Source organism: Scomber japonicus, chromosome 21, assembly GCF_027409825.1.
Source record: "Scomber japonicus isolate fScoJap1 chromosome 21, fScoJap1.pri, whole genome shotgun sequence".
Taxonomy (NCBI): Eukaryota; Metazoa; Chordata; class Actinopteri; order Scombriformes; family Scombridae; genus Scomber; species Scomber japonicus.
In genome coordinates, this window is record NC_070598.1 from 6128903 (window position 1) to 6144018 (window position 15116).

Genomic DNA, 15116 nt, shown 5'->3' on the forward strand with positions numbered 1-15116 from the left:
CATTTCCTCCTTGACGATTAAAGGTCCCATTTGGTGCTTTATGTATGCTTACATAAATAGATATAAGAGTACTTCATGTTTTGAATCTGTCTTAATGACCAACAGTGGTCCACAGCACATGAACTTCCCTGTCATGACGATAAATACTGTAAAGTGATGTGTTTTGTTTCATAGGAAATCATCCGTATTGTTTTTTCCAAAGCTCTTAAATTCAGAATGTGTACTGCCATCAAGTATTGCAGTGACTTTGTCAACAGTGTTAGTATGCCTTGCAGTCTTATGTGACTGCGCACAGAATATCAAGTAGTTTACCTTTTATTCAGCGTCAAAGCAATGAGGTACAAATTGTTTTAATGTTCTTTGGTACTTTGTCATTTTTGTAGCTGTGCATTGATGGTTTGATTGATGCTTTTTCAAAGAAGTAGAAATGATTTCCTTTGAGAGAAGGAAATTACATTGAGGTATGTGCCTTATACGTATCTGCCTGTCAGTAAAGAGAAAGATCACTGCCAATCTTCCATTGTGAATTATGAAAAAATAAAAAAAATAAACATGTAAAGTGTCTTGTGAGACCGCAAAAAGATACAAATGACAGAACGTTTATATAAGAAAAGTGAATATGAGAAAAGTCAAGATTTGCGTAATGCATTCTACTTTGATTTTGTTTTGCTATGTTTTGACATTTATTGTGCTTTTATATATAATGTGTACATACATTACTCTTTCTGTAGGTTTAGCAGAGGAAATGGGGAGTATCCTGGGGCCAATAAAGAATTGACTTTGAAAGCAGGGATTCCCAGGCCCTGGGTAGAGGCCAGACAGATCTGGCTCACAGAGGAGCTTCAAGTGCCCAGCACTGCCCCTCCGCCAGAAGAGCCACTTTGCTTTTATAACTGACTACAAATGTTTGTATGGTTTTAATAAAAATGGAAATTATATTTTAAGTCTCCTTTCTTCCTTATGTGATGGTTTTGATAATATGACAATTTAAATTGTGTTTTTGTTTTTATCGTGATACCACGACAGAGGATAAAAATATTTCTTCTATAATTGTGCACAACACAACACCTCAATTTACTATAAATCAAACCATATCCACAGGAAACATGTTATGCAACTTGATAAAAAAAACTGTGCCAGGACATTAAAGAAGAGTTATCTGTTGTCACATTAGAATTTAGTTTTTGAATATACTCCTCTTAATAAAAAATAAAATAAACTTAGTCTTCGAGCCAAGTACCTCAGTAACTTCATTCATGAATCATAGCTAGTGCTGCTGATGCCCTCTACTGACCATTGTGAGAAATTACAGTTCCATTGCAAAGTGGGAACTATGCAATACAGTGTGAATCCCATCCTGATGTGTTTGATGGCATGCTTATAAATTGCTTGTTTGGTTATATATTCACATTAAGAGCAATCAGGTAACAGCCTCTTACCTGTATGCCATTAGATTAAAGCCAGATGTTACCGTCTCTGCTCACTCACATTAACACCTTTACCGATGGTTATTCCACTATAGCCCTCATGTATTTACAGTCCCTTTAGGCTGACAGCCCATCAGCTCATATCAAAAGTCCTTTTAGTTCCCTCAGTGCAAGTACAGAACGACCTTGCATCATTCCCTAACTTTCCAGGATGAGAAAAATGGTAATCTTATTTCTAAGTGAGTCTCCCATTATGCTTTTTAGAAGCTCAACACAAGTGCAATCATGCAACGGAAATGAAGGGTACAGTTAGACTTTCCACTGCAGAGAGGCTGCATGAGAGCCATAAATTGTTCCAACTGGATACAAGATAGACCATTTTTACTTTTGATGCTCTGAGGCTGCAGCTGGCTCAGATGAAAACAATTTTTTTCCTCCAAAGAAATATATCACCTTTTTTCCCCCCCTCTCTCTAACACTTCCTTGCAATCTTCAGACTACACTTAAAGAGAGGAGTTCACACATCTTATCCAGCGTATGTCAAAAGCTCTTTTAGGACAGCTTCCATCCTGTTATCAAATCTGTACACATGTTCCACGACTGGTTCCTCTCTGCCTCGTCTGCCACAACTTTTACATTATCAACTTCCACCACGCCAAAATGTTTGGGGATAAAATGAAAAACGGGGGGGATGTGTTGGTATACAATAGGAAACATTTTATTACTAAAAAGTTGTCTTATACTGAAGGTGCTCTTTCAGCAGTGTTTCCACAACTATTCTTTATTGAAATCACAAGATTGTTTTTTTTACCACTTAATGGAAAAAAACAAATGAATCATACATGAAATGGCAGTAACTATGGACTATATACAACAATGAGGGAGAAGAGGGTCACAGGTGTGGCTTCAATAGGCCAGCATTGTTAGGTGTTTTAACACACTTGGCTCATACAGGAGGCACTTGAATCGGAGAGCCTTAAGAACCAGGTCCTAGCCAGAGTGCTGGAGGGAGAGGAGGGTTAAAAATAACAACAACAAAAAAAACCAACATGGAAATGTCCAGCAACAGAAAACAAATGACTACCTGCTTTGAGAATAAGAAAATTCTTGTTCAAGGAATACATAATAATATGCATCTATTCCTTCAGCTCAGACCGCAAAGGCCTGGAAACTTGGTTAAGGGGGGATGGGGGTAAGAGGTTTGCAGGAGGGGTGAGGGGGGGTGTGGGGGAGGTTGTTGTCACATGTGGGACACTGATGCACATACAGAGCATTTACACAGGCCTGCACCACAAAAATCTAGAGCACAAAAGGGTGCACATTCAAAAGCATGCATCGCCCCACAATGAGCAATGTGGTTTTAAAAAAAAAAACAACAACAAAAAAACAAAAAACAGGAGAAGAAGAAGAAGATGTATTTTAGCCTTCTGCAACTACGACAAAACTCAACTGTCTGCTGCTTGAGATTGTTAATGCAATAGACATACAGTATTTACAGGAATTATATTTTTTTCTTTTTAAACACTCCAATGTCAGTTAAATTAAAAAAAAAAAAAAAAAAGTCCATAACTGCATTGCCAGGTAATGAAGGGGGTTTACAATGATATTCGAGGGGAAAAAAAATCAATGTTTTTAAAGAATGGCTACCATTTCAATGATCTATTTACAATAAAACACATTTTTTTTAATGTAATCCATAAACAAAATAATGTTGAGGAAGAACAAAAATCCATGACATTCTGTGTAGAAGTCTGTGGGTTGGCTGCCTCACTGAGTTCCTGTCAGAGCTGGTTTAGTGGTCGGTTCCTCCGTCTGCTCTGGGAGTGTTGTGGGGTCCTGGGTGTCAGATCTTCTCCTGGATAAAGGGGTGCTGCAGAGCCTGGTTGATGCTGATGCGTTTGGCTGGGTCCAACATCAGGGTGCCATCGATCAGGTCCTTCAGCTGCATCACCTTCTTCCTCTGGTCCTCGGGCAGTCGCTGGCATCCTATCATGTCTGTCAGCAGGTCTTTGGTGGGGTTGATGGTGCTCATCACCGTCACCTTCTCCTAATAAGGCAGAATAATGAGAGACATGTTCAGTACAGGTTCAATCCTGGTTGTTAGATCATCTATTCTTGTTCATTTTAGCAGCTTTCATCACTTAAAATAGTCTACAATTCGAGTATGAAGGAGCACCTTACCCTTTCTGTTACTTTGTCTACTTCAATGTACAGGAAGTTCAAATTCTGATCGAAGTGCTGGTCTTTGAACAAGCCTTTGCGGATCATCTGAGGGAAGAACAACAACAACATTGCGTCACTCATAAAGGTCTTGGAACAGTGAGCGGCTGGAGCAGCAACACTTCTCGCTTCATCTCGGAAAGAGAAACAGTAACTGGAGAAAAATCTCCACTGAAATCCTATGATGCAACTCCAACCTTGTTCGGCATCTTGCCCTTGAGGTCCATCGCCAGTTTGATCATGTGGTTGTTGGAAGATCCGGGAAACAGGATTTTGCCGGTGTACAGCTCGTGTAACGTGCAGCCGACGGACCACATGTCAATCCCGTAGTCGTATGGTTTTCCTATGACTGTGACGGAAGATGTTGTTGTGAGCAAAGGTACAGTTCTGACTCCGATAAGCTGCATGGTGAAATGTGATTTTTATATAAACAATCAAACTTACTGATTTCCGGAGCTCTGTAGAATCTGCTGACCAGGTATGGGGTGATGTCGTTATCGGCAACGTGCGACGCAGAGCCAAAGTCGCATAGCTTCAAAATGGTCTTTGACTCGTTCACCTTTTTTTTTTTTTAAAGGATTGACACAATAAATAAAAAAAGAAAAAGAAATCAGCAACTATTTTCATCATTCTATAACCTTCTTAATCTTTTTTGTATTCAGATCGTACCAGGATGTTGTCTGGCTTGATGTCTGCATGGAGGATGTTGCATCGTTTGAGCAGCTTTAGGGCCAAGAAGAGCTGCTGACTGTAAGAGCGCACCGCTTTGATGTGGAGGCCGACGTCTTTACCGTATTTCTTCAGCACCTCTCTCAAATTCATACTGCGAGAGAAAAAACAAAAACGCAGGTCGTTAACAAGCGAAGGCCATCGGATAAAAATGACGAGCAGAAAAACAAGTGTTACGTTTTCTCTCGTTACCTGAGAGGCTCGAATACCAGACACAGATGCTGCTTGTGGTAGAAGTGCCTGAAGAGGCGTAGGCAGTGAAACTTGTCATCGGGATCGGCGTCGTTCAGCTTCTTGAGGAACTCTAACTCTTTCAAACCGGTCTTCTGCCTGTTCACCAAAAAAAAAATATATATATATATGTTATTATCAGTGCAAAGTCAATCTAAGTATAAAAGTATTCATGTTATTAGCTGTGTTGTCATTAATGTATTTCCAAATGCCCTTTAGTTTGGATATGAAATGTGAAGATTGAGTCTATGTAAAGATGGTTTGACTCACATGAGCTCGTTGTTTCGGATGATCTTGACTGCCACCTCCTGGCCGGCTCTGGCAGTGTCTCTGGCTCTGATGACATTACTGAACACACCCTGGCCAGTGTAGCCGTACACGTCGTAACGTTTGTCCAGTGTCTCGCCGATATTCACCCCTAAATAACCACACACACACAGTACAGACACACACGTTTGTTAATGGGAGCGAGGCTGTTAAAAATAAAGAGAAAAGCAGCCAAGAGTGTCGATGTATTAGAGACTTAGTCATATCAAATAGTAATGCTTTACTGCCATGCTATTAACCCTTACATACTGTTCAGTGTCTAATTTGACCTGTTTTTATAGTTAAGAGAAGAAAAAAAACACCTCAAACACTTTTCTTTTAACCAGAAATTTCTAAAAATGAAGAAAATGTGTTTGACTCACATCTATTCAAAAATTCTAAAACCCACTATTACTAGATACTGCTTATTTACATTCAATATAATTCATTGAAAGCATGTAATTGTAAATATTTTTCCATCAATAAAAAGTGTAAAATCACTCTCTCTGCTCTCTGAAAGCTTCATTAAGGATTAATCACCAATTTATTAATGACTGATGATGTGTTCAAGTCTGTATGTATGTATAGGGGATACTCTGAAATACCTGAATATGAACAGTATATGTAAGGGTTAAGAGCAAGCATTCATGGGTGTCTCTCCTGATGCTGACACAGTCCTAAATAGAAGAATTAGGCGAGAAGCACTCACGGTAGTAACCCTCAGCATCAGTCCAGTTGTCCCTGAGGTTGGGGTTTTCTTTGAAGTCCTTTCCTACACCTGCTGCTCTCATCCTGGCACTCTGCACAAACAATACAAAAAAGGAGATCAGTGGCTCAGCAGTGCTTCCTACTATTATTATTTCAAACTCTGCTGTAACTTCACACAAAACCAGTGAATATTAGATACTAAAATGTGGATGAAATAGCTCCCAGTTCAGCATTAAGCCTGTTGCTGTAAATGTTTCTCGACACCACTGTAAATGAGGATTTCCTCCTTTATTGCCTTTCGAGGTAAAATAAAGGATAATAATTAAGATTGACTAAAAATACTCACATCAAAGTCAGCAGCAAACATATCATCCGACTCTGTAAACATGTCAGGGGCTGAGGGCTTCTTTGGGTTGGCTCCTGATTTAAAAAATAAAAATAAATAAGAAAAGAGTGACAATAAAAAGGACACAAGATAAGTTTTCTAGTCATCCAACCATGTTGTAAAACAGAATATGTGGGACATGTGTTTGATTCACATACTCTGCAGAGATCAAAACATGCTGCAGGTGGCAGAGACACCCAGGCTTTGGATTACAAGCCAGCAACTGAATGAACACATGACAAAAAGACACAAAATTAAAAATCCCTGTATCACACAACTCATTTGCATTTGTCACACACAATCACCACCAAAGACTTGCTTTTTGTTTTTATATACAGAGAGCGAGAGACTGGTATCCTTCTGCCAGTCCGTAACATGACAGACAGTTGTCACTATGTTCATGTGAGACAGGCCAAATCTGCCAAATTGTTGGAAATTGCAGGGAAGCTTTCACCTTTTAGCAGCACAATGGATGTCCTGTGTATCAGCTAAACTGTTGAACTTTAACTACGCTGAAAATATTCTACTTCCTGTGAAAATCAAACAGGAAATTGAGAGGAGACTATTCAAAGTGATTGCTCTCTCTTTGCTCTCTCCATGCTAATGAAAGGAGACTATTTAAGAGAGCAGATAAAATGATCCACATATTCTTTCTAGAGTTTTAAAAGCTATGGATGGACTATTGCTGACTTTTTTTTTACTCTATTCTTTCTTTTCTCTGGGTCAACTCAACCCCTTTCTAGGACAAGGTAACATATTTGGAGCTGCTTCAATGCTTAACGACCACATTTTCAGCCTTACCACAGCCTGTAGATATAAAGGAGAGGACACACTGACTGCTATAAAAGGTGAAAGCACTTCTTTAAGGTGTTCAGAGCAATGATTGACCTGTGCATGTGACTTCAGGGCTTTGATATTATTCTGTATAATTCATGCACTTCTAAAATCAGAGAATGAAACCTACATTTAATGTTTTTATTGCACATGGACACATAAACTACTCAACCTGACTGATTCACAGGTGATGGTGTGGTTCATTCAGTTGGTCTTGTACGCCAACAGGTCTTTTTTTTTTTTTTTTTCACGGCGATGCGTGACATTACCGTCTTTCTCCTGGGTGATGAGGTTGTGCTTGGCTTTGATGCTGGCCTCGAAGGTGTTGAGGTTCTCGCGTTCGTACTCCTTGACGTCCGCCGCCACTCGCTCCAGGATGTCGTCTGGCGAGAGCGAGCGGCTGCGGGTGCTGCTCTGCGGGCTGCTGGGCTCCGACACCATGTTGTCATCGTTCACCAGCTTGTATTTCTGTACGACGGTGCCGTGTGAGAGCATAAAAATACGTTTCAAAACATAGTAAATCATACACATTAGGTGTGTTGCTCATTTCTAAAAAGACAAACCACTGTGTAAACCTGTATCTTCTTCACAAAACCTGAGCTGATATAGGAACAACAGGATTAGAATAAGAGTAAACAGACCTGTACAATAGCCAAGCGTTGCTGCCTGCGCTGTTCAATGAGGGCTTCTTCATCTACTTCCTCCCCATCAAAGTCCTCCAACCTGCAAACACAAGAAAAGTTGTATGAAATAAAGCATGTCCAGACTTTAATGTCCCATTAATGGATCAGCTCATTCTGTAGAGAAAGGGGGTAGGACTAGAACTTTTAACATGTTTGGATTAATAAACTAAACTAAAACTAAAGTGAGTGGAATTTAAGATTGACCCATTTCTTTCTTAAAAAAAAACCCAAACTTTATCATATTATTATTTGCACCTTGTGTATGTAATATGATATGTTGGTCAACATAAGTCATGTGATTAAGTGTGTTTGTCGGACTCATTTCTAAATTTCTAAAGCTTTTAATCCTTTAATATAATTTGGCATCAAAACCAGATGCCATGAACAGCCTTAATTATTAGTAAGCTGATTAAAAATAATAGTACAATCTTAAAAAGTACATATTTTCTAGGTGATGACAAAGTTGTCAGATCAGCACATGCAAAGTTAATACTCTGAATATGATATAGTGGAGTCTAGAAGACATTTTTCTATTGGTTTGCTGCAAGTGGATCAATTATCTGAACAACCTGAAGAAGCGACGAGTACAACCGAAATATTTCCTTTTACTCACACTTCTCCTTCTGAGGATTCTTGGTCGACCTTCATGCCCTCTGATAGGCTGCCTTTGAACTTGTCTTCATCTCGGCTGCGTCGTCTTCTCCTGTCTCTGTCGCGGGACATCGAGCGTCTGTACTGCCTGAGTCTGCCGTACCGGTCTCTCTCACCAGACCTGCGGGGGCACAGATGTCGAGGATGGAGAGTTGAGTACTGGATAAAAATTTTACCTGATTAAAAAGATCTCGTCTAACAGTGCTGGGTCACACAAATGTAAGTTAAACAGAAACAAACCCCAAAAAATGAAGCACTGACTATGTATAGAAAATCACTGTTTTGGTTTAACTCAGAGACGAATGATGGTTCAGTGAAAGGTGTGCTGCTGTCACCTGTGTCCCAGAGGAGACCTGCTCCGCCTGCGGGGAGAGGAGCGAGAGCGTCGTCGTAGAGACGGAGACCGCCGTCTTAGAGGTGAGCGACTCATTCTGCGGCGAGCGGCCATTCTGGGACTGTTCTCTCGTGATCGATCTCTGGCTGACCCGATATCTGGCCGCGGGCGCTTCCTGTGTGAATACCAGAGGAGTGGACAGGACTTTAGGGGACATTTCAGGAGGCTGTTTAAACAAAACTGTTCCAATGCAGACGATCCGTGAAGGACCAGAAGAAAAAAACTGTTTATTTTTTCCTTCTTAACATTTGACACCTTACTGATTTAACCATTTATTTTGATTGCACAAAGACAAAATAAGTGAAGAATTAGATTTTTGTACAAACAGACATTTATATTCATTTATATGACATATATTTGTTAAGTGTGTGTGTGTGTGCGCGTGTGTGTGCGTGCTAACCAACCTCATTGGTGAGTCTTGCCTGTCAACGTCCCTCCTCCTGACGTCTGGCGAGCGGCTGCGGCCTCTCCTCGGGGGAGACCTTGTTCTGGAGGGAGAATGACTCTGTTTGGACGCCCTGTCTGAGGCGCCGGCCGGGGGGTGGTGGGCGTCTCTGTGGCGAGGGGAGGGGCTGCGTTTCCTCACGGGGCTGTGAAGCCCTCGTCTGTGTGGGGAGCGGTTCTCTTTCCCTGACGACGCGTCCTTCGACGGGGACTTGGTCGGCCGTTTGTCGCGGTCGGCGTCCAAGCGAGTCGGCCGCTCTCGTCCGGGCGACCTGGACCTCCGGCCCGCTCTCTCCTGGTTTGGTCGCTCGTCCCGCTGAGGTGAGGAACGTTTCTCAGTGCGGCTACCTTTCTGGTCTCCTCTCCAGCTGGAGGGGGAGTTAGACTTCCTGGCTCTCTCTTTGGACCTGTCAGCGCTGTCGGAGCGCTTCCTGTCTTTCGACCTGCTCCTGCCGCGCCCTCTTTCTTTAACACCTGTGTCCTTCATACTTTTTGCCACCTTGTCCTGCTTAGACTCTTTGGCAGGCCTTTCTGCGGACTTGCTCCGACTGCGACGCTTGGAGCTGGTTTTACTGCCCTCTGTTGAGTCCCGTCTAGATTTACCACCTTTCCCCCCCCTCGGAGATATGGGTTTACCTGAGCTGACCCTTTGACGTTGTTCTCCATTCCTCACCCTCGACTCTCCGTCTTCTTCCGATCCAGAGTTGTAACCCTGAAGGATCAAACCCATACCCGACTGAACCTTGCCCTCCATCAACTGGCTGTCCAGCTCAGCTTTAATCATGGCCCTCTGTTTCTCCAAATCCTCCAGCAAGGCCCTGTCGTCCAGACTCGGATTTCCGGAGGACGGAGAGGACTCGACTTTTTTGTGGCCGGAGGAGCCGAAGATGACAGCAGCGGAGGGAGAGGAGCCCTCTTTGCGTTTGTGTTTTCTATGTTTGTGACGGTGCTTGCGTTTACGGTCCTTGTCCTCCTCGGAGCCATGCTTGTGTTTTTTGTGCTTACTGCGATGCTTATGTTTTTTCCTCTTGTGTTTCCCGCCGCTGCTGCTGCTGTGATGTTTGGACCCCTCTTGTGTCTTCTCACCGTTAGTTTCCGCCTCCTCCTAAAAAAAAGAGAAAGTTATCAGGTTAACATATAATTCAGGTGTTGTGTTATTTGAATATATACACATGTTAGAATAAGCTCTGAAATCGGAGGAGAAAGATTTTTCTTTCCATTTTATAAGTCAACACTCATCCATCAACATACTCCAACAAAAAAAGGATCCAGAAGAGGGGCAGTACCCTAAAAATATAATTACATGTATTATAGAGCTGCTGTTGGACACTTTAAAAGTTGCTAATATACTACATGACAGATACTATTTGTTTAATGGTGTAAAAAAACACACATGTAGTGCAATATTATCAAGATCCAGACACACAGTTAAGACTCTTAACATCTGAGATTGATTAGATCAGAATCATGACATCATACCACTTAAGGTATTTAGGCCTTGTTGTTGTGTTGTCCACCCCTACCTCTTCCTCCTCCTCTTCTTCTTCAGACATCTCTCCGCTGTCTTCATTGCCGCTCCTCTCATGGCTCTCCAGATCCTGCTTCCTGTTTGGAAAAAGGGAGTAAGATTAGTGCTGAAATGGTTAGTCAATAAGTTACTTAAAAGAGAATTCATTAGGTTACATCCATTATGCTGGGTTAGGGTTAGATTACACAATAATGATTCAAGATTCGAGATCATTTCATAGTCATTGTGTAAAATAAAGATTTATCATATTAAACACTCATCAAAACATGTTCACATTCACATACTTACCAACATATGCTTAAAAGAAAGTTAAAAACAACATGGACCATAAAAAGTAGAAAATTGTAAATATTAGATTATATATTGATGGATTTGACGTGTTATTTATTATAGTTTGTGTGTGTGTGTGTGTGTGTGTGTGTGTGTGTGTGATTTCAGAGCACAGTTCAGTGTGATGATGGATTTTGGGTTAGAAACTGTTCTTTAAATCTTGTAATGCGTGCCTGAATGGACCTGTAACATTTGCCTGAGCGTAGACATTCAAATTTTCACTCAGTGAGTTAAACAAATTTGGAGAATATGTTTATAGTTTCAACAGAAAGTAGTGAGATAGAGGTTAAGTTGAGGCATCTATATCCGAAAGTATCGGGAGACAACAGGTGTGAATGATACATCCCTATCCAAAGTGATGATGTGCTTATTTTATTAAGTTAATTTATTCAACTCCTTCCTTTTCCTCCTACAGTTCCTACAGTGGAACATTTGAGCTTCACTGTGCAGAGTTTGAAGGCTGTTTTCATATTCAGATCCGCTGGAAGTGGAAAGTTTCTCTGCGCTCTCTGAAAAGCCGATCTTAAGGTGTGAGCCAACCAGCGTGATTTGTGACATCGCAACCAGTTTGGAAGCCAGATCCGCTCCGATATTTAATTTACACTCCAGTGCCATGTGGAAACTTTACAGCCTGCAGTGCACAAACACTGTGAGACAACTTTACAGTGAAGTGGGAGACATCTTGTTTCCAGCAGATCAACTTTTATAAGTACTTAGATTCGGAAATGTTGTAAGGATTTTTTTTGCTCAGGAGCATGTTCGGCTCCTTCATACCATCAGCCATCAGACTGCACAACAACGCAGCTCCTAGCATCTCCCACTCCCACTAAAAAGACGGATGTTTACTGTCTATAGTATTTTATTGTATCACTTTCCCACTATGCTGCTGTATCAAGTGTTGAATTCCTCCCAATGGGGATCAATGAAGATACAACTTATCTATTTTTATATGTCGTAATATAAGTGCAGAAAGGATCTTTAAATAAATGTCCTATCTTTGGACTGTTGGGTTGGATGAAACCAACTCTTTCAAACATCAACTTGAGCTCTCATTGATTATAACTCATCAAATAAATAATCAATGAATCTAAAAACATTATGTATGTATCAACTGGCAATGTAGACAACCCCTTAGCTACAGCCCTTGCTTGGAGGGGCATCTTAAGGGAGTGAAAAGTTATTATTAGGTTTTTTTTTAACCCATACTGTTTAGGGTCAAATTTGCCTCGTTTTTATATTCGAGAGCTGTAAAAACACCAAATACTAATTTCCTCTAGGTGGACTTTTCCTAATGTGACCCTGAATATAGTAAAATAGAGATAAATGCATCATTTATACATTTTTGTGCAGCTGATACACATTTTTGTTTATGAAAATGTCCAAATTTGACTTGCTTTTCATATAAAATACAAAAATCACCATTCAAACATGTTGCTGTATTCTTTATATCCTATAAAATGTTCTCTTGGATCATAAAAGTATGATTTTAAATGTTGTTTTTTCCCATAAATAAATACAATACACTCTTCATTAATGACTGATGAGGAGTAAATTAATGTGAATCGATGTGGAGATGAATTATGAGTCAGAATATGAGCAGAATGTGAGGGTGAATATATCATAATTATAGGCATTAACACAATATTTCATTTAAAATTAAACTAATGCTTCATGTCTATGTGAGCAAATATTGCATAGTTAAGTATTGGACTACATGTGAGTTGCAAGGCTTCAAAGGATAGAGGTGTGTGGTGGCGGTGGACCAGTGTGACATCATGATTCATGGGGGTCCAAAATCTCTAGGGACGCCCCTGCTTGCTTGTACCAGGGGATTTCTGTTGATCCTCCTATACACCAGTAACCATAGGCAACCAAGGCACAACTGATACCTCTGCTACCACTTAAAGCAAACCCTCTGTGACCGGTACTTTCTGTGCAATACTGAAATATACTATATTCAATACAGCATTTAATAACTACAATGGTTTTATATGTATTTTAATAATATTCCGGCATTAGTCAACGTTTCCATTACGTTATTATACATTAATCTCTTGTTTGCATCAAGTTTAGAAATATCAATCTTGGAAAAAAAATCATAACCCACGTGGTAAAGCCTCTTATAAATAAAACCTAACATCACAATAAGAGTAGATTATGGTTTATACATAAAGGTGACGCGTGGTTACGTAATGTGCTGGATTTAGCAACAACAGTGTAACCTTTAAAAAAATAAATAAAACATTTTAGAGATTGATAGATATGTATTAATAAACGTGGCGTGCTACACGTGTGTCAACCTGGTGAACTTTGGGTCTGTTATCTGTCTGTCATTCTGACTCCGCCAAGATTTACTCTCGTTAGCTCCGGGTGCTAACAGATGTAGCTTAGCAAAGTTAGAGCTAACTATGCTACATCCTTCTCACAACGCTCACTTAAACATGTACCGTTACTAGCAGCCATATGATCGTGCTTAACGCACTGCATGGAAGCAAATGCACATCTAAGAGAAGGCTTATATCAACATTCATTTTCTTTCCAGTGTAACTTAACGCAATGTGAGCTAAATAGCATTAGCTGCGTGGCTAGCTCAGCGTTAGCCCCGGTAACAATGTGAAGCTGCTATAAGCCTCCACGTTTATCAACCTGACTGCGTGGTTCGCTTTTGTTTTGGGATAAGGGTATGGGTAACACGGTGCAATACGAAATAACATATATTAAATGAAATGACTTACACGTGTTCGTTGCCATTATTCATTCTTCTGGACGCGATATCCATCTCAACGTCGGCCATTTTGCTTTTAGCTGAGGGGTGTTTTTTTTTTCGTCCACGCAAAAACAAACGAGGACAATAACAGAATGTCTCCGACGCCCCCTGCTGCTCCGGAGGAGAACTGCAGGCACTGTTTTTTTTATTTTATCTTCCACCAGGTGGTATCCATGCACTATATGGGTTTACTTCAAAACTGGCAGTGATGGAAAGTTACCATATTTACTAAAGTACTGTTCAGTTTTGAGGTACTTGTAGTTGTAGGAAATTTAATAGGTTATAGATTACTAGTTACCCTATTTGAGATAAGATAAGATAAGATAAGATAAGATAAGATAAGATAAGATACCCTTTAGTAATAAGTAATGTAACTAACTTCAATTACTTCATTAAAGTAATGTAACTTATTTTATTTGATTACTTTTCTAATCGTCTAACCAATGTTTTCAGCTGTTAGGGTAAGTTTTCCAATTAAGCAAAAAAATCTAAGTTCAGCTATTTTTCATGGATACTGACATGATTTATAAGGGAGATCATTTCTTATAAAGCAAGATTTATCTCTCATTTGAAAATGTATCATTAGTTCATGTAGATTTTGGAATATAAAAAACATATATTTGATGAAAAAAACTCAAAAGTCTAGCATGAGCTTAATTGGTGTGACACCATTTAAGCCCATGTGGGCTCCAAATAAGCCCACGTCATGATTTATTTATAAAATATAAAAATATGTTGATTTCAAATAATAAAAAGCAATATATATATATATATAACATGTTCTCAGGTTGTTTAGCTTTGAGTAGCAATGTGAATTGATTTAATCGGCATACTTGGGGCTCCGCCACATCTCAACCAACGCTTAAGTGTTGAGCTGTTTTGATCATTTTGAAGAGTTGGCCAAGTGTGTACTCAGGAGGCTTCAAAGACTTGGATGTCAGTAAAGCTGTACAGTAACATATGCAATGAAAGCCTGACTGAACAAGTGGCCCACTATCTCTTCAAGCACATTCAATACAACTAGGTGATAAAAGGTGAGGTCATAACTCACTTCAGACCTACTATAAACATTTCTAATGATTATGGATACAGATTCCAATATCTTATCGCCTTGATTGACTTTTAGGATGAGTTTTTAACCTTTCTTATAATAATAATAATAATGATGTGATAAACAAGCCTAGTGTGCAACTCATGGAGAAATACGTTACATAATGAGAAAAAAAAGGGGGAAAAGGTTTAGATTGAAAGTTCATTATTGACCCAGAATAAAGTCTTTAACATTGTTTTGTCAACTAATATCTAATATCTACTGTATCTACTGTATCTACCGTAGAAATGCACATTAATTGAAAAATACACAATCACAGATGAGAACCAGAGACTCCAATAGACGGACAAAGGAGGTCAGTTAAACAATGTTCAAATCTTACTTGAGTTGTCACATGTCAGCAGTGTGGAGCTGGACAGTGTTACTGA

At 39.9% G+C, this 15116-nt stretch overlaps 1 protein-coding gene across 2 annotated transcripts; it reads right to left on the reverse strand.

Annotated features, from left to right (window-relative positions):
- Positions 1-2134: 2134 nt before the first annotated feature.
- prpf4bb (pre-mRNA processing factor 4Bb) lies at positions 2135-13664 on the reverse strand. 2 transcript variants are annotated; one of them, XM_053342643.1, is made up of 16 exons: positions 13606-13664; positions 10536-10617; positions 8973-10117; positions 8510-8683; positions 8137-8295; positions 7482-7563; positions 7110-7308; positions 5968-6041; positions 5623-5713; positions 4878-5025; positions 4569-4706; positions 4317-4470; positions 4092-4206; positions 3845-3996; positions 3609-3695; positions 2135-3474 (listed from the first exon to the last, which is right to left on the reverse strand). In XM_053342643.1, the coding sequence occupies exons 1-16, from the start codon at positions 13662-13664 to the stop codon at positions 3271-3273; spliced, it is 3063 nt and encodes a 1020-aa protein (XP_053198618.1). In that variant the 3' UTR covers positions 2135-3270. The 2 variants fall into 2 exon arrangements, with proteins under 2 accessions (XP_053198618.1, XP_053198617.1); XM_053342642.1 differs by having other exon boundaries at positions 8973-10114; positions 10530-10617.
- Between the last annotated feature and the right edge of the window lie 1452 nt (positions 13665-15116).